This window comes from Spizellomyces punctatus, assembly GCF_000182565.1.
Source record: "Spizellomyces punctatus DAOM BR117 chromosome Unknown supercont1.1, whole genome shotgun sequence".
Lineage (NCBI taxonomy): Eukaryota > Fungi > Chytridiomycota > Chytridiomycetes > Spizellomycetales > Spizellomycetaceae > Spizellomyces > Spizellomyces punctatus.
The window spans coordinates 934,842-956,832 of NW_015971537.1; the positions used below are offsets into that span (position 1 = coordinate 934,842).

The 21,991-nt window shown below is 46.9% G+C and overlaps 10 protein-coding genes across 11 annotated transcripts; 6 read left to right on the forward strand and 4 right to left on the reverse strand.

The window, feature by feature from the left end:
* Positions 1-87: 87 nt before the first annotated feature.
* Positions 88-5,306, forward strand: SPPG_00353 (uncharacterized protein; the record flags this gene model as incomplete). Its single annotated transcript, XM_016748681.1, has 23 exons — positions 88-383; positions 549-1,117; positions 1,183-1,253; positions 1,314-1,569; positions 1,654-1,678; positions 1,751-1,866; positions 1,921-2,046; positions 2,114-2,239; positions 2,316-2,390; positions 2,451-2,835; positions 2,911-3,018; positions 3,082-3,136; positions 3,211-3,279; positions 3,338-3,431; positions 3,511-3,583; positions 3,647-3,782; positions 3,843-3,963; positions 4,024-4,079; positions 4,142-4,290; positions 4,364-4,493; positions 4,620-4,715; positions 4,792-4,968; positions 5,037-5,306. Exons 1-23 carry the CDS (start codon positions 199-201, stop codon positions 5,304-5,306), a joined length of 3,468 nt encoding a protein of 1,155 aa, XP_016612675.1. The 5' UTR covers positions 88-198.
* Positions 5,307-5,356: 50 nt separating this feature from the next.
* SPPG_00354 (uncharacterized protein) lies at positions 5,357-6,583 on the reverse strand. The gene is made up of 2 exons (XM_016748682.1): positions 5,683-6,583; positions 5,357-5,616 (listed from the first exon to the last, which is right to left on the reverse strand). The coding sequence occupies exons 1-2, from the start codon at positions 6,260-6,262 to the stop codon at positions 5,474-5,476; spliced, it is 723 nt and encodes a 240-aa protein (XP_016612676.1). The 5' UTR covers positions 6,263-6,583; the 3' UTR covers positions 5,357-5,473.
* A 542-nt stretch (positions 6,584-7,125) lies between these two features.
* On the forward strand, positions 7,126-9,009 carry SPPG_00355 (uncharacterized protein; the record flags this gene model as incomplete). Its single annotated transcript, XM_016748683.1, has 1 exon — positions 7,126-9,009. The coding sequence occupies one exon, from the start codon at positions 7,126-7,128 to the stop codon at positions 9,007-9,009; it is 1,884 nt and encodes a 627-aa protein (XP_016612677.1).
* SPPG_00356 lies at positions 9,006-10,762 on the reverse strand. 2 transcript variants are annotated; one of them, XM_016748685.1, is made up of 8 exons: positions 10,515-10,762; positions 10,277-10,445; positions 10,134-10,206; positions 9,808-10,072; positions 9,692-9,728; positions 9,586-9,631; positions 9,396-9,518; positions 9,006-9,340 (listed from the first exon to the last, which is right to left on the reverse strand). In XM_016748685.1, exons 1-8 carry the CDS (start codon positions 10,663-10,665, stop codon positions 9,140-9,142), a joined length of 1,065 nt encoding a protein of 354 aa, XP_016612679.1. In that variant the 5' UTR covers positions 10,666-10,762; the 3' UTR covers positions 9,006-9,139. The 2 variants fall into 2 exon arrangements, with proteins under 2 accessions (XP_016612679.1, XP_016612678.1); XM_016748684.1 differs by having other exon boundaries at positions 10,277-10,449.
* A 126-nt stretch (positions 10,763-10,888) lies between these two features.
* On the forward strand, positions 10,889-13,752 carry SPPG_00357 (uncharacterized protein). The gene is made up of 10 exons (XM_016748686.1): positions 10,889-11,007; positions 11,090-11,896; positions 11,972-12,052; positions 12,106-12,180; positions 12,241-12,330; positions 12,407-12,495; positions 12,560-12,596; positions 12,668-12,735; positions 12,797-12,945; positions 13,015-13,752. The coding sequence occupies exons 2-10, from the start codon at positions 11,143-11,145 to the stop codon at positions 13,598-13,600; spliced, it is 1,929 nt and encodes a 642-aa protein (XP_016612680.1). The 5' UTR covers positions 10,889-11,007; positions 11,090-11,142; the 3' UTR covers positions 13,601-13,752.
* On the reverse strand, positions 13,651-15,342 carry SPPG_00358 (uncharacterized protein; the record flags this gene model as incomplete). The annotated part of the gene is made up of 7 exons (XM_016748687.1): positions 13,651-14,130; positions 14,195-14,259; positions 14,313-14,422; positions 14,503-14,848; positions 14,918-15,052; positions 15,108-15,178; positions 15,261-15,342. 7 exons carry the CDS (start codon positions 15,340-15,342, stop codon positions 13,773-13,775), a joined length of 1,167 nt encoding a protein of 388 aa, XP_016612681.1. The 3' UTR covers positions 13,651-13,772.
* Positions 15,343-15,428: 86 nt separating this feature from the next.
* Positions 15,429-17,108, forward strand: SPPG_00359 (uncharacterized protein). The gene is made up of 5 exons (XM_016748688.1): positions 15,429-15,706; positions 15,781-15,868; positions 15,933-16,238; positions 16,320-16,650; positions 16,721-17,108. Exons 1-5 carry the CDS (start codon positions 15,464-15,466, stop codon positions 16,791-16,793), a joined length of 1,041 nt encoding a protein of 346 aa, XP_016612682.1. The 5' UTR covers positions 15,429-15,463; the 3' UTR covers positions 16,794-17,108.
* A 53-nt stretch (positions 17,109-17,161) lies between these two features.
* SPPG_00360 (tubulin-binding prefolding complex subunit GIM4) lies at positions 17,162-17,973 on the forward strand. Its single transcript, XM_016748689.1, has 4 exons — positions 17,162-17,292; positions 17,369-17,445; positions 17,514-17,637; positions 17,712-17,973. The coding sequence occupies exons 1-4, from the start codon at positions 17,227-17,229 to the stop codon at positions 17,811-17,813; spliced, it is 369 nt and encodes a 122-aa protein (XP_016612683.1). The 5' UTR covers positions 17,162-17,226; the 3' UTR covers positions 17,814-17,973.
* Positions 17,903-19,093, reverse strand: SPPG_00361 (uncharacterized protein). Its single transcript, XM_016748690.1, has 5 exons — positions 19,025-19,093; positions 18,850-18,949; positions 18,676-18,791; positions 18,473-18,617; positions 17,903-18,409 (listed from the first exon to the last, which is right to left on the reverse strand). Exons 1-5 carry the CDS (start codon positions 19,041-19,043, stop codon positions 18,124-18,126), a joined length of 666 nt encoding a protein of 221 aa, XP_016612684.1. The 5' UTR covers positions 19,044-19,093; the 3' UTR covers positions 17,903-18,123.
* A 429-nt stretch (positions 19,094-19,522) lies between these two features.
* On the forward strand, positions 19,523-21,899 carry SPPG_00362 (uncharacterized protein). The gene is made up of 9 exons (XM_016748691.1): positions 19,523-19,744; positions 19,828-19,939; positions 19,995-20,053; positions 20,113-20,140; positions 20,212-20,327; positions 20,389-20,590; positions 20,650-20,696; positions 20,753-20,996; positions 21,079-21,899. Exons 1-9 carry the CDS (start codon positions 19,556-19,558, stop codon positions 21,474-21,476), a joined length of 1,395 nt encoding a protein of 464 aa, XP_016612685.1. The 5' UTR covers positions 19,523-19,555; the 3' UTR covers positions 21,477-21,899.
* The last annotated feature ends 92 nt before the right edge of the window (positions 21,900-21,991 follow it).

The following is a 21,991-nucleotide window of genomic DNA, read 5'->3' on the forward strand; positions in this document are numbered from 1 at the left end:
AGTTGAAGGCCCCTACGAAATTTTCAGGGAGCTTCCACAATTCGGACATTTTCCTGTCGACTATAACCGCCAAGTGAATCGGACGATTTGGAATATGCGATCATTCCCTCCGAATCCAAAAATAAACAACCACCATCCAACCTTTTGCCCATTTTGATTCTCCCTGCGTTTGGAAAATCAAAACGTTAACTTGCGTCGATGAGTCCAGCCGCCCGATCTCCCAGCCATAAGAAGACCGATAAAATGGTTAAAAAGACCAGTGGGAGTAAAAAGAAGGCTCATGGGATAGGATCGCTTAGACCAAAGAAGGCAGCGTCGATGCCAGAGCTTGGAGAATGTAGCGGAAATATCAGATCGGGACGAATTTTGAACCTACCAAAAATGTAATTCAGCTTGGGATGTCTGCCTTTTGATCTTTTGATATCCTAAAATCGTGTCATGGTGGTTGCGACATGTGAGGTTTACCGCTACGGGAGTGGGTGCAGGATGATCAGCTTGGGATTTGATGTATCGTTGAGACTAAACTCACTCCTTTCCCTTTCCACAAGCTCAAAGAGCCGAGAAAACTTTTCGTCAAGTGTTAGCCAATCCATCCCAATCACCAATTCGACGACAGGACTCTCATCGCCAGGATGCCTGCGCATTCTCGAAAAATTGTCGGAGCTGATAACTAATCCGTGGTCACCCTCACATCCAAATGGTCTACCACCTAGACCTCCTTCATCGACTTCGTCCCGCAGTTCCGCTTCTACAAAAACGGAAACCGCATCCGTTCGTCGAGCAAGTGACCCGCCATTCACATCAGCCCGATGGAAACACGATAAGCGTAAAACCAGGAGTTACCCAAATGTTGGCCTGGCACGACGAGGAAGTGACGGGAGTTTGCCCGAGTTGTCGATTGGAAGGCACGGTGTCAGGAGAAGGTCCGGCTCGAGATCGGGTGATGATGAAACTGGTGTAGAGGTAGGAGGTTCGAGACTCCGGGACGGCAGTGGTCCGGTGGATGGTCCGCGAAGTGCACCAGGAACACCACCCATTTCTGCTGACGTGCGGAATAAGATTGGAAAACAGTTCTTGGCCCTGAAGCGTTTGATGGACAAGGAGGGCGTTCATGCCGGTAAGCTACTCCTGCGTAGCATATAATTTTTGAAGCCTATCACCTCATCATCTCATCCCCAAAAGATTCACCGCTCCAAAAGACTCTGTTTTCAAAGTCATCCCCAAATATCAGTTTGCTGGTCAAATGCCTTCGGGTCAGTGAGAAGTTGCATCACCTCGCAACTGAAGGTCCTTGTTAAAAGTTCCACCGACAGATCCTTCTGGATGTAGACATATGTATCATTATAACCAACCTACTGATCCGTCTCACAACGACAACTGACAGCAACGCAAACAACACAGCGTTCATGGCCAAGAAAGGACTGGCCGTTGCACTATTAAAGTGCTTGCAGAGCCTGCATGGAGAGTACTTGAGCGGTGATATTGGGGTTGGTCCACCAAATCATCATCAGAGAGTGGATGAATTGATGGGAAACCTATTTGTGCTGGTGGTGAGGGTTGCAAAGTATGGTGAGTGTCGGCTTGTGATCTTGTTCATTTGTAGGCAACAGAGTTTGAACCCCATGCTCTGCTAAATCTTAATCGTTGTTTTAGATACCAAGATACCCCTTTTGGCACGGTAAAGCATCTTCATACATATGCATATTTTCCAGCAAATTACAATTCTGAAGTGTTCATTGCGCATTGACAGTCTACACGGTGCTGTTCCAACCACCATTATGACCATTCGACGCTGGAACGAGCGCAAAGAGTATGGCCTAATGATGCATGGATTTCAGGCTCTTCGGATATACGCTACCAAGAACGGTATGTGAAAGTTGAACACAAACATACAATTGAGCGTCCCTGACATATATCTAGAAAACAATGTTGTGACAATCATCAAGAGCAACATTGCGACCCTCATGGCTACAATGATCAAAAGCCCAACGAGTCCAATAAAGTTGGACTGTCTGCTGGACTTGTTGACGATACTAGCTAAATCAAGTATGGACTTTGTTTTGCATCTTACTCCAAGGGAACAAACTGATAAATGACAACTGTTCTTGAACAGAACCGGGTGCCATTCAAATTTTGTCTTCCTTTACAATTGCCCATCTCATATCGCTTTTCAAGAACGCATCAACCGACGCGGTCCAACGTGCCGTATTGAAGCTACTGAAGGCAATTGTTGAGACGGGTGTGTTGGGTGTATGTGGTTGGTCAAAAGGGGCCTATGCTTGAAAAATGCTTGCTAACATCATTTGGCAAATCAGATGAAGGCAAGAAGGCTTTTGTGGAGGATAATGGTATTGCTGTTCTGACGGAGGCATTGGATGGGGTCATTCAAGGTATCCCCAACTCTTGTTCTCCCGTCACAAAACGTTTACTGACGCTTCTTTCACTGCTAGCATCCGAATCCTCCCCCAGCCAAATTCCAACAGGCCAAAACACCATCCCGACATTACTCGTAACTCTCCTCCGCTCCGCCGTGTCCCAAACTGATCTACCTTTCCTGGAGCGCTACCAGTATCTCAGCTTCCCGCTGCCACTAGCTGCAGAAGAAAACGGCGACAACGCAGAGGCAAAAACAGATGTTGATGACGATGAGAGTACATCGCTTCGACAGTTCTGTCCCGAGCTTGAGCTCCATGACGGAATACCGTCAATGACCCCATTGCCCATGGGAAACATCCAAGTGCGACATGTCCAGCCGATGAGTGGGCGGCACCTTGTGTCGAGCAAATGCGTAGCGGAAACCGAGGGAACCTACAAGAGACCTATGAATCTAGTTAGGTAGGCTGGTAATGAGTCCAACTTGTGCTCATTGCAAATAATATTAACTGCTTTTGATCGGATTCTGATTTGCAGGAAGTCCGTTTACGACCAAATGACTCGGGTGCTCCATCCTAATGCTTCCCAAAATCAACTGATATATGATGTAATGGATGAGACCATTGCAGCGGGTATATCGGGCAAGTATGTACAATGCATCTGCTACCGCCCAATCAACCCAAACATTGATAGCTTTATATGTAATAGCACACTCCAATTTGAGTCTCGTTTCGAGAGCGGTAATCTACAAATGGCGGTTAAGGTATGGCGCAACGTTATTTCCTTTGACTTCTCATGTTCTTACTTTGCAGCCGGTTGTAATATATTTTGGTATAGATATCCGACTACGAGTATGATCTCTTGCTTCAAACAGATATCAACAGTTCACCAGGGAAGCATAACCAGGTAAACGTCAGAACCTATTCCACTTGTGAAGACCCTACTAATGTTCATCACCTCGCAGTGGTTTTATTTTTGCGTTCAACGCATGGTCCCAAATACGCCGTATAAATTTAACATTGTAAATATGAGTAAACCAAATAGTCAGTTCAATCAAGGTAGGGATCGACCAAATCTAGACTATAGTCACTTACACCAACATAAAGAAACTTAACCGTTTGTCTTTCCCAACTTTAGGAATGCAACCTGTCATGTTCTCCCGTGAGGAAGGTTGCTGGAGACGTGTCGGGGACGCTATCTATTATTACAAGTGAGGAACTCTTCAATTACGCACCCATCACTGACCAGGTTGCTAAACTATTCTTATTCTTAGAAACCATTATGCATTTCCCACACAATACGAGTCAGAATATACATTCGCTACCCTGACATTCACCATAACGTTCTCATATGCAGGGGACAGCTGTTATTTTGCATATCACTATCCATACACTTATTCAGACCTTCAGGTAATTAACTTTTTCACTACAAGAGGCATTGTGAAGCGGAGCTGATTTGGTTGTGCGCAGCGGTCCCTGTTCCATCTTCAGCTCTCCTCGACCTTTGGCGAGCGATGCAGGAGACAAACCTTGTGCAGAACATTGGGTGGGAATGAGTGTCCTCTGCTTACTGTTACAGATTTTAGCCCTGGTATGTTTTCATTTGGTTGCTTTGGAGCATCATGGGCGTCCCTCATTCATTTTCATGTAGCTTCCACGGCAACAAACCCAATATCAGAGCGAGTATATGTTCTCCTCAGTGCACGGGTAAGACGCAATGCGTGTTCGTATACGTCAATTCAACTGTAGTCCAACCTGATCATCTTCAGGTCCACCCCGGCGAATCCAACTCCTCCCATATAATGCACGGCTTACTAAACTACCTGCTGTCCGATGCGGAAACGGCGATCGACTTGCGAAAACGCTGCGTGTTCAAGATTGTTCCCATGCTGAATCCAGATGGGGTTGTCAATGGAAGGTAGGCCACAATATATTTTGACCAAAAGAATATGCTGTTTTTGAGATAATGATGGTATCCTTTTCTTCAATAGTCACCGATGCTCGCTTGCGGGAGTAGATCTGAATCGCCAATGGAAACGTCCAGACCGGAGGAGGGCGCCAACTATCTGGTGGGTAAAAAGGCTGTGGAAGTTCTTGGTAGATGAAGGAAAGCGGGTTTTGGTAAGTGCAAGCGTTTTCTCGATTCGTCAATCCAAGTTCCAGGATTGGAGGACTGGAAGATTGGAAGATTGGAAGAATGGAGTGCACTATGGCCGTCATTCTTATCAAAGCTCTCCTACTCAACAGCTTACGTGCGACTTTCACGGTCACTCGCGGCGCAAAAATATGTTTATCTTTGGCTGCGAAAATACTCCAGGCAGCGACGTGGAAAATCTGGAAAAGGTACAATAGAGCGTAATCCGAGTCATCTGTAAATATGCGAGTACGCTTATACCTTTCCCGCGGGCGCCCGCAATAGACCTTCCCAACTCTGCTCTCGACGTTATCACCAACGTTTGATATGTCACTCACTCGCTTTGATGTGACACCGTCCAAGGAAACCACAGCTCGAGTGGTTCTGTGGCGCGAAATGGGCATCTTAAACTCGTTCACATTGGAGAGTAGTTATTGCGGGGGGGATTTCGGCGAGAAAAAGGTAAATCAACAGATCCACTGAGTTACCCCTCAATTTAGCATCACCTTTTCTCATGGTGCTTTTTGCAGGGACTCCAATTTCAACCCGCCGATCTGCGTCAAGCCGGAATAGATTTCTGTCGAGCATTACGGGCTTTTCTTGATATTCCTCCTTGGAACTCTAGCTCTCCGTTCCCGACCGCAGCGCCTTTGGTACCTTCTGTCCGCTCTGCATCGGCTAGTGTAGTTAAAACTTCTGTCGTTGTAGAGTCTGAAGTAGGGCAGGTGGAAGCTGAGGTCCACCTAGAGGTTTCCGCGGAGATATCCGTGGGAGAAGAACAAGGAAATACGCTTGCATAATCTACTCCGTCTTTGACTGCAGCAATTTAAAGGAATTGTAAATAGTTGATCTTTGTCGATATAATAAAGCTGAAATATTTAACGACCTAACCGTCCATGGCGCGCTCTAATATATTACAGGTCTTAACAAAAGCCAATCTATCTACATAAAAGTCGAACGACCAATCCTATTCTGCCAAAGAGAGGGTACCTCGCTTAAGCTGCTGCTTCAATTCCCATACGTCCGCACGATGTTTGGGTGGGGATGATGAGGTATTCATAAGAAAATCGAGATAATTGATGGCAGAGGAATCCGTTGGCCATGGAGATACTGTTGCATCAGACAGTTAATTGAATTCACTACTGGTTAAACATGCGTGACTATTATCATACTAACACTTTCGAGACTGCCTCGATTTGATCTTGACTGTTGCGTCCAGGTTTTGGCTGCTATCTTCTTGGTCCAATTTGAACCGAACGTGTTTCTGCAGGTTCTGAGGCCGTGAGTGTGTTCCGGGACGTTGTAAGATAGACGGTGGGGATGTTGAATTGGGACACAACGATGGAGGCGGTAGGGTCATCGCTCCAAATGTAGGGTTTGGAGAACTTGATTCTGTGACATCGCTCACATTACTGCTATCACTGCTACTAGATTCAGAATCCAATAGCCTAAACTTGGCAGGTCCCACTCGTGACAAGACGACAACGTTCTCTGATCGAACATGAATAGGCAGGAATTCGCTCTGATCCTCCAGATCCACATCATCTGTGGGCACTTTGATTCTTTCCCAGCTTTCCCATAGCGAGGTCGCAGACCCATGAGGCGGCAATGGAGGCAGAGCTGGCAGAGAAACTCGAGAGTCCTCCTCTTGTTCATTCGATGAGAGCATAATTTGTTGCGAAGACTTTGGATTATTCGAGCCGACAAACGACGACCCCCACCACCAGAAACCACCTACACAGTCGGAAAACAGCATAATGAGGTCAAGAATTTAGAATGAAATTGGGGGGAAGATGAGGAAAGACGACGGCGGAAATGCCAAGGTGGAAGGCGGCTAAATTGGAGGGAAGGAAAGCAACCTGTCGAAAATCCATGCAGCGGGCTCTTTTAAGGTGCCCTCCACAAGTCTCCGAATGCAGTACACATGTGAAAATTGCGATACTAGATATTATTTCTTTATCCTCCCCTATCTGATAGATGTCCTTTGGGGGGTTATTTTCCATCACAATCCTTTAAACCTTGCTCTCGTGCTCTCCACAAAACTGGCTGCGCACGGGCTTTTCCCCCCTACCCCTCTATGGCCGCGTGCAACTAGGCGTGTGCAGGGCGATAACTCATTCACGTGACTATAAGTTGATGAACAGCTCCCCATGCACAGACTACAGCATTAAAGTGCTTTCAACTTTATAAAATGATGTGCAATTCCACGTGCGTAAGATGGGCATGCGATAAACTCAAAGGCTGGAAGGTTCTCCCGGCAAGAGCTCGAGCATTCCTCCATGGGTTTGACTCCTACATATCCTTGCCCGCGAGCAGCGGTCCACAAGCATGTGCCTTGGACAAATTTAATTTCCATAGTACGGAGCCGGTGGGTATTGGCACTAGTACATAGATTCCAATCAATTTAATCATAATTTTACTCGATTTAGACTTATGGTTCAATGCACAAAAGATGCACCACCCATTGAAAAACGGGTCCAATATGTGCGGCATCTATGAGGATTGAGGAATTTTCGCAGTTGCGGCGAGTGAGTTGCCACATTTCTATATAAACCCCTCCACTATCGTTCTCTCCCTGCCCATTTTCCCAGGCTTTCATCTTTTCCCACAGATATCATCATGCCACCAAAGAAGCAAAGGCTCGAAAAACTCGACAAACCCACCTTAGTGACCTTACACACCTGCAACAAGACGTCCTTTGCAAAAGCTTTCCTGCCAAACGAGATCTACCACCAACGGCTTCTAGATTACATCGCCATCATTCATGAACTTGCTGACCACGCTTCCCACGCTCTCAAATTCTACATCCTATCTGCACCATCCTTTCCCATGGTAGATCAAGATACAATCGAAGCGATTCTCTATCTTCTCAACAAGGGGGAGGCTTGGCATCCAAGAAAGGAAGCAAAGAAGGCATGGCGGGATTGTTTGCTGCCATATGTTCAACGGTACTGCCAAATCGTCGGCTTTGTTCACCCCAATCTACGAGGCGAGCAGCAATCAGTCAATTACCTGACAGCGAGTATGATGACGAACCTGAAAGTCAACATTCAAGAACATTTCATGACGATGCTGCTCCGCTATATCAATCTACGGCTCGACGTGAGGGGACGGAAAGGGCCTCCAAAGAGTGAAGCACGGAAAGCTTTCTTTGCTCGGCTACGCTACTTGAAGTCAATTTTCCTTTTCGATATCGTGCCCGAATTGCTGGATGACTTGACTGCTGAAGAGAGTGAACTTCTAGAAGAGATTTGGTCACTCGATCGGCCTTTTCTTGTTGACAATCCACTCGCCTACGCAGTTGTCGTCAATCCAATGTCCTTTTTCCCTGCGTACTGTCGGTTGTCAAGCCTATATGAAAAGCATGGATTTCGACAGTTCAGCGCGATACCTCTGCGCCGCTCTCTCATCCAAAGCCATGTGCGGATCGACACCATCATTCTCTACCAGCATATCCTTTGCATCGCACGAAGAGAAGCGGAAACTGTTGAAAAGGTCGATTTATGGTTGCGCGTCTGTAATCTGCGGAACAAGGCTTTTAGATCTCGTCGTGGAATGTGTTTTGAAGGCTCGATCACGACGGACGGTACCTCGGTGTCAGTTTACTTGAAACATCCTGAAGCCGACAAGTATGGAAAGCGTGGCGGTGGGAAAAAGTCGGCAAAGACCTTAGAAGCTGAGGTGAAGGCAGTATATGTGGAGAACAACTTGCCTGCTTGTCGAGCAGCAGAGAACTTTGTCGTTATCGACCCAAACAAGCGCGATCTTCTCTACTGCCAAGACAACAAGGGCACCATCTTCCGTTACACCGCCAATCAACGCTGCAAGGAGACTGGAAGCCGTCGATTTGCAAAAGAGCGGCAGCGGATGAAAGCTGGCGGTATTGACCTCATAGAATCACGTATCCCAAGCCACAAGACGATGAACCTCATGGACTTTACTCGCTACCTTCTTGTTCGCCGCGCAGATTCGGATCGTCGCAAGGAATTCTACTCCCACCCTGCCCACACGCGATGGAAATGGCACGCATTCATAAACCGTCAGAAGAGCGAATCAGACCTCATATCCAACATGCACAACAAGTTTGGGAACTTTACCATTGTGATGGGAGATTGGAGCGATGCCGGTCGAACTGCGAGATTTCAGACCTCATCAAAGACGAAAGGCTGGCGCACCCTCTTTAAGCGCAACAGGATCAACTGCTTCCTTCTCGACGAGTACAAGACCTCATCTGTTTGCCCTTGCTGTTCCTCTGACGTTGAAAAAGGCTTCCAAACACGACCTCATTCAAGACCTTATCGACGACGAGAAGGCAAGATTGAAAAAGTCCACGGATTGCTGGGTTGTACCAACCCTAACTGTTTGCAGCAAGCCTGGACATCGGGAATGCGCTACTGGAATCGAGATACGCTGTCAACCTGCAACATGCTGATGATCGTGCAATCAATGTTGGATGGACATGGTAGACCAGAGGTGTTCAGCAGGAGCCGTAGCGTAGCGTAGATTGGTTAGATTAGGTTTTCCGAACCGGTTGTCGCGCGGTTCAATCCCTGGTGCGGGTGCTAGTGCCAATACCCACCGGCTCCGCACTATCAATATAAAGGTAATTAGAATTTACTATCTACAGAAATATCTACTTTTTTTCATGGTCCCCCTCGAGGATCCGGCGTTTTCTACGGGGATACCGATCAAGTACGGTAACGCCCGCTGTCTTTTTTGGGCGCCTCGGCTGTGGGGCCTCCTCACGTTTACCCTCTAGCACAATATTCGACTTGTTCTCTACAGATGATACCAATCGATGTTCAAATTGGCGCAGGTCGGCGGTAAATAGCACCTGCGTGCGCTGATGAGTACATGACAGCAAAGGTTCCATTTTCAAAGTCACTTACTGAATGCGCCCATCCAGCGTGTGTCCCAAAGATCGTTCGAAAGCGATCCCCGATCGCTAAGTAGTTCTTTTGCGTGAGAGTTTTTGAAGCGAGGCCGGACAACTTGTAGTCTCTTTTCGCAATCTAGTGCGCAACTGTAATGTTTAGCTTCTGTCTCAAACTAATATCGACCCAAGATCACATTGCATACCTGCCATACATGCGTATCAACGGGTATCGCTCCTGGCTTATCCATGCTATACGTATCTATCAACAAATGCAGACTACGAAACAAATATTCAAACCTCCGCATATACCTCATTAAACAGACACAGTCTGCAACCTTTGGTCCCACTAAATAAAATTTCAAATTCAAGAATAGTTATTGTCCATCATCTACCTGTAAGCTCGACTCGACTACTGCTTAGCTTACCACCAGCCAGCTTCAACAACTCATCCCTGCATTCTTCATATGGCAAATTTCTCAATCCTCTTAACCAGGTTTCGTCATGGTGCTCCATGATGTACCTCGCCGTTTGCGATATGTATTTTGCACGGTAGCCGAAACCAAGCTGCCGCAACTCGTTTTCCACATTTTCTTGTGCAAGACGCGCCACCGTCGGAAAGCTATAGAAGGGCTTCGATATCTCATCAACAGTACCGATCTCGGTTCCATAATGTTGACATAGTTTGCTAACCTAAAGATGGCACATAAATGACGGGAAGCTTTATGAAAGGGAAAACTGGCTATTGTAATACCATTGTAGTGATTCGCTGAATGTTGTTGTTTGAGGTACAAATGAACGTGAACAAATTTTCTACCGGATCTTGCCTTCAAGCGAAAGCATGTCAAAATATATATATATATTTGTGGCGAGAATCGGATGTCGAGGTCTGCATACCTTAATATCCGGATGCCCATAAACCGTCCCGCCTTTTTCTCAAAGTTGGCATCCGTCCGCCATTGTTTATACAGTTCCCCAAGATCTACATCAAGCTGAAAATAGTCTCTCAATAACTCCGCAACATCGCCGACATTATCGCCCGGTGTGCGATACAATATGTCGTCATCTACCTTGTCTCACTGGTCAATACATGCAGAAACTGCCTGCCTATTTCTCGAAACGACAATATGCTCACCAGTCTGACGCAACGTTATTATGCGCCCCGACAATACACTCGTCCACTGATTATCTCCTGTGTTCACCCATCGGAAGCTTTGCCCACAGTTGAGGGTCGTGTCAAGACGGAGCTCTTCTGGTTTTACAGAAAGGCAATGCCAGGTGGTCATGGGGCGTACCGACAGACTGCGAGCAAGCCACGGCTTCAGACAATAAAGTGTAGGGCGAAAATGAGCCACGGTAGGAAGTCACACTGATACAATCCTGAACGAAAATGGTGGATCGCTGGAAGTCATCGCTTGAAGCCCTGCATCTGTTGGTAGCACGTGATGCTTCAATTTATCTTTTTCCGGTTAAATTGCGTTCGGACCTCCTCCGACCACCGATTTTCCCAAGCTCTCAACGCAGCGACCACGACGGGCCGAGACAACGAGAAAGGAAGGAAAAGCAGCACTGGATCGAGATAGATAGCCAAATCTCTGGTGCATGCGATTTTTAGAATCTTCCAAAGGGTACGTGTGTTCTGAATGACACGGTCATGTTCAACATAAAACTGAGGAACTTTTTTCGATATCGGGCTTTTGGCTGGAACAGGCTTTTGGTACCCTTTCTTGAGCCTTTTCGTTCGCCAATAGTCTGACCTGACCATGCCAAATCCACGCGATATCGGGTTCAAACAACTGGTCCTTGACTTTTCGGCAAAACCAGGGAAGATGCCGCCTTCCTCTGAGAACGAAAAGAAGCAAGAAAAGAAGCAATCTCCACTTTCATCTTCGTCTTCCCTGGTGGACAGGACGGCTGCCTCCCCAACGTCTCGCTTTTCTCCATATGTGTCAAGGATACCCCCAACTATCTCTGGAGGTGCATTGGAGCACCGCGGACGAAATGCTTCTCTGGGCTTGAAGAAAAGCGCGAGTGGGTCAAAAATGGTCATTGATTTAACGGGCGATGAAAATCGGCATACAGATCCTCTGCTTTCTGTGCAGTACAGCAGCAACATTCCAGGAGAGGGTGCTGGGACTCTCGTTAATTTAACGACTGAAGGACTGACAGCTTCCGTCATTCCATCAAAGCCAGATTTGGCTGCATACAAATATGCACCCTCAAACGCTACATCTATGTCCTCCGGGTGGTCGCAATCAACTTCAACCACCGTAGCTAGCACGACAATGACCCGTCTTATTGGTGCGAGCACTGCTGCCTCCTCGTCATCGAGATTCAAGCACCGCGAAGTAGAGCTCTCAAAGCATTTTTTAAAGAATACATTGGGTCAGGATGGTAGGACCAGATTAAACGTGGCATCAACAGCAAAGAGCACGATCCAGTTGTCAGAGGAGCAGGAAAATGTGGCGAAGCTGGTAGTTGATGGCCAAGAGAGTATATTCTTTACAGGGAGTGCCGGTAAGTGACTTAATATAGTTAAACGTTTTGAAAGATGTTCAACCTTCAAGGGCAATGACACAATTGATGATGCAGGAACGGGGAAGAGTGTACTGCTTCGAGAATTGATAAAACGTCTGCAGAGTAAATACGCAAAGGAGGAAATAGCAATTACAGGTGACAGTAACAGGTACACCAGTTCTCGCATTCTCTTGCTGACCCAATTGTAGCCTCTACAGGGATCGCTGCTTGCAACATTGGTGGCATTACCTTGCATTCCTTTTCTGGTTGTGGTATAGCAAAAGGTATACACGCACTGTCGTCACTGGATGAATCAAACCACCCATTCTCTTCTCTGCATCCAGAGACGGCAGCAGTGCTCGCACAACGTGTCATAGCCAATAATCGGTCCAGTACACGGTGGCGAAGCACCAAGGTTCTAATAATCGATGAGGGTGAGGACTAGAAACATATTTGGTTTTATTCGTGATGAAGCGTGTTCTTTGTCTCGAACTAATGATTATGATGTAGTATCGATGGTTGAAGGAGACTTTTTTGATAAACTGGAATACGTTGCCCGCTCAGTACGTCGCAGTCAGAAGCCATTTGGAGGAGTCCAGGTAGATAACATGGCCACTCAGCTACAACTCATCAACGACGGTGGCTTTGCTCACATCGCTTCAGCTTGTTATTTGTGGGGATTTCCTGCAACTTCCTCCAGGTGCGTTGAATGGTTATTGGCGCCCTTGATTTCCATTGCCCAATGCAGGCAGCACTCATATCCCCACATAGTCTCCAAAAACGCTAGATACGCTTTTGAAGCCACGAGCTGGGGAAACTGCGTAAAGCGAACAATACAGGTAGCTTAACTGCGGCAAGAAACTCTATCATCGCAGCTAACATGTAAGGCTCGCTAAATAGCTGAACCACGTGTTTCGGCAACGGGATTCCACCTTTGTCAATCTCTTAAACGAGATGCGCATCGGAGTAGTATCACCAGAATCAGAAAAGGTGTTGAGGAACCTATCCAGGGAGTTGAGATTTGAAGACGGATTGGAGGCAACCCAATTGTAAGTCAATTGGCTGATATGGTGTCCTGTACAAGAAAACATTCTCTGACATGCATCTGCTCGCTTAAGGTTTGCGCTCCGCAATCAAGTCGACCAGGCGAACGCTGCCCGCTTAGCCAACCTCCCTGGTCAAAGCAAGATATTCAAAGCTCAGGACCATGCCAAAACTGAGGCGGACCGAGCAAAGTTAAAAGATTTCATGGCGCCCGCCGTCCTCGAACTCAAACTAGGCGCCCAAGTGATGTTAATCAAAAATCTTGATGAAAAGCTTGTCAATGGATCGTTGGGCCGTGTCGCCTCGTTTGAAGAGAAGACTGGATATCCGGTGATTGAGTTCATAATCAACGGGAGCCCCAAGTACATGGAGATTACGAATGATGACTGGACGCTGGAGGTACCGGGTCAAGGTGTTGTGGCATCTCGAAACCAGGTACCCTTAATTTTGGCCTATAGTATGAGTATACATAAGAGTCAAGGGCAAACGCTTGAGAGGGTCAAGGTGGACTTGGGCAGAGTGTTTGAAAATGGGCAGGCTTATGTTGCCCTTTCGAGGGCTACCAGTTTGGAGGGATTGCAGGTTTTGAACTACTCCCGAAATAAAGTCAGGGTTGATCGGAGGGTTGTAGAATTTCATAAAAAGTTAGGAACGGTTTAGAGGTTCAAGACCTGTCCACTTAATAGGAATATTAGAGTCACTTGCTTTGTTGTTTCTCAAATTATTCTTATTTAGACATTGTCTTTGCTAGATCATTATGAACAGTAACGGCATTATTATTAAATCAATTGTAGTATCATAATCATATTTTGCAATGCAACGTTGTCTGATGTCACTCATATGCCCTCCTTGGTGGAGTCGGTCCAATGACTTCTTCTTCATCCCTAAAAGGAGTTGCCGAGACATGGGTCACGTCTCCGGTCGAAGGTGCGTGAATTCCTCTGCGCTGAGGCTGTGGAGAAGATGGCAAGACTTCATCGTCGTCATCGGCGTCAGGTTCTTGTGTTGGATGCGACTGCTGTTGTTGGGTTGGATATTGCTGTGAGGGTATGGCTTGCTGTGACGTTCGCATTGATGCGCCACCACTCGTTCCCAAGTCGTCGTCTTCTTCATCGGGAGGACGGAGAGAGGCCAGGACAAAGTCGGCAGTGAATACATCCGGAGGCTGGGTTATGGTGAATATGATTGGGCTAGCGCATATACTACGCGTGAGTATCGTTCGTTCTTCCACGTCCACAAGACTGGGTTGCTTACCTTCCAGCATGATCAAAATACGCCGAGACTGGTTGATTCATTGCATCAGCAAAGGACAAGACTGTCTACATGAATCATTCATCAGTCTCGTATAACCTGTACCACTAGGAGTGCCTACCTTAAAGTCCTTGAGGCTGATAGTAAGATGCACATCATGCTGAACGGAAAAAAGGTCAAAATCGTTTGTATCCACTTGAAGTTCGGTTTGAAGGGATCGGGATGTTGGGTCTAACCACATCATATGCATAGCAGGAGGCGATTGATACATAACAGGCCCGAATAAAACGAACTTCAAAGCACACTCTTACCTTCAGCTTGAGCGTCCTCTGAGAAGCTTTTCAAACGCATATAATCACGTCCACAGCCCAGGGTAATCTCTTCCAATCTATGCCAGAAGCAATTTACCCAATCATGAGACAATTTCGACGAAATGGTCCATTTGTTTCTACAAGCGTTCTTTGTATACAGGGCGGTCAGAGGATCGGTCGGTGCGTAATGAAGCTTGTGAGTTTTAGTAATGCCGTGTTTACAATGCAGGGTAATGATAAGACGGTCCTGGTCAGTCGCTGTAGATGTGATGGCTGTGGGAAGACTTAGGCGACAGCTTTCAATAGTCGTTGTGCTCGCTTTGGCGCGGAAGATGTTCAAGAGCGGCTAGTAAACCAGGATGCATAAGACATACAAAACGAAGAAGAGGCATTCGATAATTGTCCCTATACTGACCTTTAGTAACACATGGCACCTGATAGGTCCCTGATCGTCCGCATTTCGCTTGGCAGAGTATGAGTCGAAGAAGGCTGGCTGGAGAGTGACGAGAACAAATGCGGAACGGGAGGCGTTGACTGTCGAAAGAACCAACTGGTTTGCACGAGTGAGAATGTGTTGTAAGTTGGCTGCCCCGTACACTGCCTACCTTGTTAACCCGGGCTTGTATGTAGAGGTCTTCACCAACTTTGTTCAACGTTTGAAGGATTTTTGCAAATGCTGCAGACGCGATGTTTCTGAAAGCGTTAGAGAGATGGTCTTCTGCATGCTGCGGTTAAAAAAGCAAGGAATGAATACGTACGTTTGAGTGCAGCTGCGGACAGGATGGCCTCCATCGGTGGACGAGCGAGCAAAATGCTGGCAGCTAGGGCTAGCACATCCATTAACCCCAAATGAGACAAATGAGATCGAACACGTGATACTCCAACGTATGTAATTGGCAAGGTTTGCCAACGATCAGCAAGTTTAACTTGCTTTCCATCCAACAACGAGAGATCCTACGTTATGCAAGCACTAACCCTCGCTAAGCCAGTGACGTCGACGTCTCCGAAATATGATCCTCTTGAATTGAAAACTCTCCCTGTGCCGACTCCCAGTGCTTCAGAAACCCTCGTCCGCATTCACGCGGCCGCATTAAATCATCGAGATGTGTTTATCCGCCAGGGATTATATCCGAAGATAAAGTATGGAAGCATTCTGGGGAGCGACGGAGCGGGTGTTGAAGTTGAGAGCGGGAAGAGGGTTTTGGTATGGTATCGGGCTCTCATTCAGTCTTTGCTTTTCGAGCACTTTCGTTGAGCATACTAGTGTGTCTTTTGTAGATCAACCCCTCCATGAATTGGGCGTCAGACCCGAGGGGTCCTGAACAACCTGAAAAGTATGGAATGCTCGGCCTTTTACCTTTTCCAGGTACACCTGCAGTTACTGCGAGTCCACACTTCTTTGGTTTAATATCGATGGGAATTGCTATCAGGAACATTTGCGGAATACATATGCATACCAAAAACTCAAGTCCATCCGATTCCTGCACATTTGACTTTTACTCAGGCAGCAGCCCTTCCTCTAGCGGGCCTAACCGCTTGGCGAGCCACTATGACTAAGGGTCAAGTGCAACCCCACTCCACGGTATTGATTACCGGGGTTGGAGGCGGTGTGGCCCTTTTTGCAATGCAATTTGCTGTGGCAGCTGGAGCAAAGGTATTCGTTACAAGCTCCGACCCCGCCAAGATTGAGAAGGCAATCGAAATGGGGGCAACGGGAGGCGTCAATTATCGTGAAGGTGGGCAGATGGCTTAAATTGAAGCAGCCGTCCTTGCGCAACGCGCTTATCCTCATATTTTACATTCCGCGGTATTCTCAGAGAATTGGGCGAAAACCCTTCTAACCCTCACCGGAGGGCAAGTTGACACAGTCATCGACAGCGCGGGTGGAGAAGCTTCTCTAGCGGCATATCTGAAGCTTCTTTGCGTAGGCGGCAAGCTCGTAACTTATGGCGCAACGGTCTCGCCCACAGCTTCCCTCCTATTACCCACTGTTTTTCTAAAACAGATTTCCATACTCGGCACTACAATGGGCAACCAGGACGAATTCAAAGCGATGTTGGAATTTGTGGAACGTCATCGAATCGTACCAGTCGTAAGCGACGTGTGGGAGGGCTTGTCGGAAGGGGAGGGCGCGTTTGAGTGTATGAGGTAAGAGGAAGCATCTCGAGTTGAGTCTTATTGACCAACTTAAGTAAGATACTTCTTTGTCGATTTTCAGAAAAGCAAAGCAATTTGGAAAGCTCGTTATACGCGTCCGTCCGGACGATGATTCCAATGGGCCAAAGCTTTGAGCTGCCAAAGCAGCAGGAATTGTATCCTTCTGCAGAGTTTGTCACCATCAAAGATCCTTAATTGTCTCCCGTTAGTAGAGCATCGTGGAGTATAGATGTTGGCAGCAAGACATCCAAATTATGGCATCAATTATATTATTGGAGTGAAACCTGTTATGAGATTGGGTATTCGCCCTTAAAACTATTTGGAGCATTACTTTAGTGCATGCTACAAGGAAAAACTGTCAATTACAATAGTGGTATAGTCAATACTGGTATACGAGTGAAAACCCAGTGAGGTAAAAACAGGGTCGATCTCCAACCACTTCGTGACGCTGCGTGGTGGTGAGTAGATCACGTGCTTAGGACACTCAGGGAACAGGTTGGCAAGATCAGTTCTTGCCAATCTTCCAACATCTGCAAGTACCATCCTCTATCGCTGGACTTTCCTACAATGGCCACTTCTTCTAGCAAGCCTGCTGTTGAAAAACGGCCCTCGGACCAAGAAATTGTTGCTCAGGTGGGTTTGCGTGATATGAGAGCAAAGGCTGGACCTAATTGGATTGGCTTACGTGCACCTAATAACGACCTTGTAGATCAACAGTATGAAGCAAGAAATGAACGCCATCGCCCAAAAACTCGGTGAACTTGAAATGGAAAAGGACGAGCACCAGTAAGTTGCTCGCTTCTCGCTCCAGTTTAGCGCAGGCCCGCAGTCGATGAAAAGCTGCGACCTATTAGGCTTGTTGTGGATACAATCAGTCCACTGGAACCCGAACGTAAATGCTTTAGACTTGTCGGAGGAGTATTGGTGGAGCGAACAGTTCAGGACGTGCTACCAGCTGTGAAGACGAATATGGACGGGGTGAGTGAGATAAGGAACGCAGGTCCACGCAGCCCTTCTCTAGTATAACCCCTACATATTTCCCATCACGCAAGATCCAAAATATCATTCAACAACTCGTTGCCCAATACAAGAAGAAGGAGCAGGATATGGAGGCATATCAAAAGAAGTGGAATGTACAGATCCGGGACCAATAGACGAGGTTTTTTGTGAGGGTCATTTCCATCGCGCTGTGGTGTGATTTGCGCAAATAGCATTGCGAGAGGTCACCCGGCGCAGGCTGCATCTCAGCTTTAGTGTATTGATACTTGTCGCGATCAACTAATATAGTGTATATATGGTACTTGCCGTCCTTAATTGCGGCTTGCCTTGTGCGTTCTGTATACCATGTGCATTCAGCAATGCCGTAATATGAACCAGTGTCCAAATCTCCTACTGCAATTGATCAAGAAGGAGACATTCAATCTATTTACAATTAATAGCGCCGGGCACAAGGAGATATGTCCATCATGACAAATCCATGGCTTCTACGCGACGCTCGCTTAATTCGTCCTCCATGAGGACACCTTCTTCCTCTTCTTCCTGTACAGATGGTGTAGGAGCTTCTTCGTTTAGCTTCTCTTCCATAGCCCTTTCTTCCTCTTCTTCATGATCTTCCGTAATGGTATCTTGAAGCTCGTGAATCGCCGTAATGATAGTCAAGAGCTGCTTTCTGCGGAGATCACGTTTTATCCGTGTGCTCTGCGTATCCGCTTTCAATCGCTCGATTTTAGTCCGTAGTTTCAACGCATTTCTGAACCATTAGGTTCAACAAAGTGACGACGTTTTGTTGTTGCGTGTGAAAAAACCAACTCACTCTATACTTCTATTACGTGAAGGCAACTCGTTGATCTTTTGTGCTACCTCATCGTATTCCAACTTGTTGGCGCGAATTCTCTGGACTTCCATGAGCCGCGCTTTCAGCAAGACTATTTCCTCTCTGCCTTTTCCAATTTCTTGCTCTGATCAAAAATAATGTGAGGCTCCGGCAGATATCAGATTCTAAACCAATGTATCTACCAATACGTGTCTTTTCCTCTTCATACAGCTGGATCTCTCGATTATTCATATCATGTATCAGCTGGTGTTTCTGTAAGCCGACTTCGAGTTGCGACAGGTCCGTGAGCACCTGATTACTGGATGGAGCGGTTTAGAGGAGCCGAACAAGGGCAATCGCTCAAGCTGGATTCTTACACTTCGCTGTCCTTGCCAGATGCATTTTGCGAAACATAGCGGAGAAAGCACTTTTTGAATGCCCGGTTGTCGAGCAGAATACGATTTCGTACTATGGTGTCTGAGGAAAGCAGATCAGCTGTCAGTCATGACAACTCACAGATAAAAACATGTTACCAAAGCAGTAAGACCATACCTTCTGAGACGGTGGTCATGATAGATCCAGTTGACGAGCTTTCGTCAACGTTGTCGCTGAGAGGCTTAGTGCATCCACCTGGCGATGTGGCGTGGATGTGGCTGCCTGCGCTTACATACAGCACCAAGCGACATTTAATGTCAGCCAGCCGTCTTTTGGCACTATCGTAACATGATATTATCCACTGCTCTAACACACATAAGGCTTTGTTATGATATGCCAGAGCGTCAAACGAGCTGACTACGTAATTTCTGAACATCGTTCAGGACGGTCCCAAAGTTGCTGCGAGCAAAGGTACGAGCTCAAATCTCTCAACTGGCGTGTGCTGAGCTCGTCAACATTGGGCGATGGTCTTTTATGGTTCAGCTGGCCCTTCTGTAAATAATCATTTATATCGTTGTTACTGGCATCTGCTCACAGTCCAATGCTGATGTGGCTGGTACAGGATGAACAGGTGACATCTTTTCTGTGCTTAGTCGCGCGGTTGTGGTTGACGCTCGATCGCCCACCTTTCTTCCTACAGTGTGGGCCATGTCATTCACCCCCGTTGCATTCCCACCAGAGATTGACACTATCCTCCGAGCGAATTACTCTGATGCAACATGGATAGCAATCTGCAAAGCATTAGCTGTACCACCCCGCACTACTTTTTGTCGCGTTAATACGCTACGTTGCACCAGAGAGCAGGCTAGAGAACAACTGCAGGACTTTGTTGACATGGTACGAAATTACAGAAATTACTGCTGATTCACATATATCCTTCTCTGTTTCTAAAAATCTTCATTTTTTGCCAATTCCAAAAGCAATGTAAGCAGAAAAACTGGCCGCAATGGATTGTGTATGAGCACCCTGTTGTGCCTGATGTCCTATATATGGACGTGCAAGGACCGCTTCACGTGGATCCTGTGCAAAAAGGTGAGACTGATACTCACCGTCGCCTTCTTAATGAGTACTTACTTGCTTGCAATAGAGGTAATCATAGATACGATGTGTGGTAACGCTGTTTTGCGCGGTGCGGATATTTTTGCGGTAAGTCGAATCTTCATCTTATGGAGACCGGAAGTTGAGCATCTATGCCATTTCTTCAGACGGGTGTTCTAGCGGCCGAATCTGCCAGTAAGCACCACCTCTTGGGCCATGAATGCTACGGGATCGCTGTGATCTGAACTACCAATGGTTTTCGATAGCGAAGCCGGGAGATAAAGTGGCGGTATATGTCGATCTTGATGGGGCATGCTTGCGTGGCCAATCGAAGAAGTACACGGGAAGGAAGGCTTTTGTCGGAAATGGCATTGCCATGATGGTATGTGCACAGTAATGCAATGCGATGCTGACACAATGTTAACTTGGATTCCAATTCCAAGGGCCGAGAAACCCTTTACACATGCTCTGCAAAGCAACTGCGAGGAAAAGGTGTTGGCGTACAAATGGTGGAGCCAATATATAAGTCGCCATCACTGGGAGATATGTTTGCGAAAGGGGTCATTCTGCAAAATCTACCAAGTGTGCTTGTTGGACACGTTTTGGCACCACGGCCTGGAGAGTTGGTGTTGGATATGTGTGCAGGTAGGCCCCGTCACTTATGCGACGCTAGGAATACACGTAACATGGGACGTCTTTGGCAGCACCGGGGGGCAAAACGACACATTTAGCTGCGCTTATGCGGGATCAAGTGAGTGGTTTATTTAAATCCACATTTTATCACCATTACCAATTATAGGAGATTAGGGAACAATCATTGCGTTGGACCGTTCGCATCAGAAGGTAGACCGCTTGGTAAATTACATCCGTGAGCAAGAACTGGTCTCGGTAAAGGCATATTGTTGTGACGCCACAAGCTGCGTCATGTCGGAACAAGAGACCAAGGAATTTCTAGCTACTCCCGTTTGGTGGTCACCAGGAAGCAAAATTCAGGCTCTTCCGCGCGAATGTTTTGATCGAGTACTTTTGGACGGGCCATGTTCTGCCATGGGTACGTACATCGCCACATCTCATAGTCTATAGTTTCAAATAGCCCTTTAACCTCCTTCGCATGATGTGCCTCGATCCAAAAGGTCAGCGACCAAACTTCAAGCCAGATATAACTGTCGGCGTTCTTCATCATTATCCAGCCTATCAGCGCTCCCTTCTGCACGCCGCTCATAAGCTCCTTCGTCCAGGAGGTGTTCTCGTTTACAGTACTTGTACAATTAACGCCGCCGAGAACGAGCACAATGTAGCCTACGCACTTGCCACATTCCCGGACCTGGAGATCATGGCAATACCGCCAGAATTCGAGGGGTTGAGCCAGGCAGGATTGACCGGTGTGGAAGCGCTGACCGAGGTGGCCAGACAACGATGTTATCGGTTTGAACCAGGTCAGATGTGTGGGGTAGGAGTGGATGGCAAGGTGCTAGAAAGTATTGGGTTCTTTTTTGCAGCTTTTCGAAAAAAAGAGGCAAACAGCCATTAAGTATTTCTGGAACTGCCACAGATGACTTGAGTTTACTCAACCTTTTTCGGTTGCAAACTTTTTCCTGTGTGAGTTGGACTATGTTAGATTGCAATGTAGAAGGGACGACAGGATCAAGTCTTTACCCATATCAGGACTGCAAAGATCAGGCTTACTTACAGTCAGTCTGCTCCAGTTGACGATCAGTTGATAGGCTATTATTGTATTTCATAAAGCTGGCGAGATATCTATGTGATTTTTGGTTGAACGCAACTATAGAGAATAGCAGGTGCTGTCAACCCTCAAGACATTAAGTCTTCCTGGTCCACATTAGGAAGAACTATCACCACAGTTTAGTACGTCTGGAGGATCAAGCGACATAACTCAGGAATTTAGATGTTAAGACTTGGTTATTTCTCCAAATAAAGTTTGGTTATCATATGACTTACGATGATCCTCCTGTTCTCCATCAATTAAAAAGGCCCTTTTGTGAAAACTTCACGAACCCCCCCCCCCCCCCCCACACACACACACAC

Bases quoted from the DNA above. Each gene is read 5' to 3' on its own strand.
- SPPG_00354 (XM_016748682.1), bottom strand. From the start codon at position 6,262: ATGCTGTTTTCCGACTGTGTAGGTGGTTTCTGGTGGTGGGGGTCGTCG. The intron at 5,617-5,682 runs GTTAGTATGATA...CTGATGCAACAG, and splicing joins ATCGAGGCAGTCTCGAAAGT to TATCTCCATGGCCAACGGAT.
- SPPG_00356 (XM_016748685.1), bottom strand. From the start codon at position 10,665: ATGACCACCTGGCATTGCCTTTCTGTAAAACCAGAAGAGCTCCGTCTT. The intron at 10,073-10,133 runs GTATTACAATAG...TGCCATCTTTAG, and splicing joins TTCAGCGAATCACTACAATG to GTTAGCAAACTATGTCAACA. The intron at 9,632-9,691 runs GTATATGCGGAG...AGATACGTATAG, and splicing joins GACTGTGTCTGTTTAATGAG to CATGGATAAGCCAGGAGCGA.
- SPPG_00357 (XM_016748686.1), top strand. From the start codon at position 11,143: ATGCCAAATCCACGCGATATCGGGTTCAAACAACTGGTCCTTGACTTT. The intron at 12,331-12,406 runs GTGAGGACTAGA...ATTATGATGTAG, and splicing joins GGTTCTAATAATCGATGAGG to TATCGATGGTTGAAGGAGAC. The intron at 12,496-12,559 runs GTAGATAACATG...ACATCGCTTCAG, and splicing joins AGCCATTTGGAGGAGTCCAG to CTTGTTATTTGTGGGGATTT.
- SPPG_00359 (XM_016748688.1), top strand. From the start codon at position 15,464: ATGCAAGCACTAACCCTCGCTAAGCCAGTGACGTCGACGTCTCCGAAA. The intron at 15,707-15,780 runs GTATGGTATCGG...TGTCTTTTGTAG, and splicing joins AGAGCGGGAAGAGGGTTTTG to ATCAACCCCTCCATGAATTG. The intron at 15,869-15,932 runs GTACACCTGCAG...AATTGCTATCAG, and splicing joins CGGCCTTTTACCTTTTCCAG to GAACATTTGCGGAATACATA.
- SPPG_00360 (XM_016748689.1), top strand. From the start codon at position 17,227: ATGGCCACTTCTTCTAGCAAGCCTGCTGTTGAAAAACGGCCCTCGGAC. The intron at 17,446-17,513 runs GTAAGTTGCTCG...GCGACCTATTAG, and splicing joins ATGGAAAAGGACGAGCACCA to GCTTGTTGTGGATACAATCA. The intron at 17,638-17,711 runs GTGAGTGAGATA...CCATCACGCAAG, and splicing joins TGAAGACGAATATGGACGGG to ATCCAAAATATCATTCAACA.
- SPPG_00361 (XM_016748690.1), bottom strand. The intron at 18,618-18,675 runs GTAGATACATTG...ATTTTTGATCAG, and splicing joins AGAGGAAAAGACACGTATTG to AGCAAGAAATTGGAAAAGGC. The intron at 18,410-18,472 runs GTGAGTTGGTTT...CTAATGGTTCAG, and splicing joins TCACGTAATAGAAGTATAGA to AAATGCGTTGAAACTACGGA.
- SPPG_00362 (XM_016748691.1), top strand. From the start codon at position 19,556: ATGTCATTCACCCCCGTTGCATTCCCACCAGAGATTGACACTATCCTC. The intron at 19,745-19,827 runs GTACGAAATTAC...CAATTCCAAAAG, and splicing joins TGCAGGACTTTGTTGACATG to CAATGTAAGCAGAAAAACTG. The intron at 20,591-20,649 runs GTAGGCCCCGTC...CGTCTTTGGCAG, and splicing joins GGTGTTGGATATGTGTGCAG to CACCGGGGGGCAAAACGACA.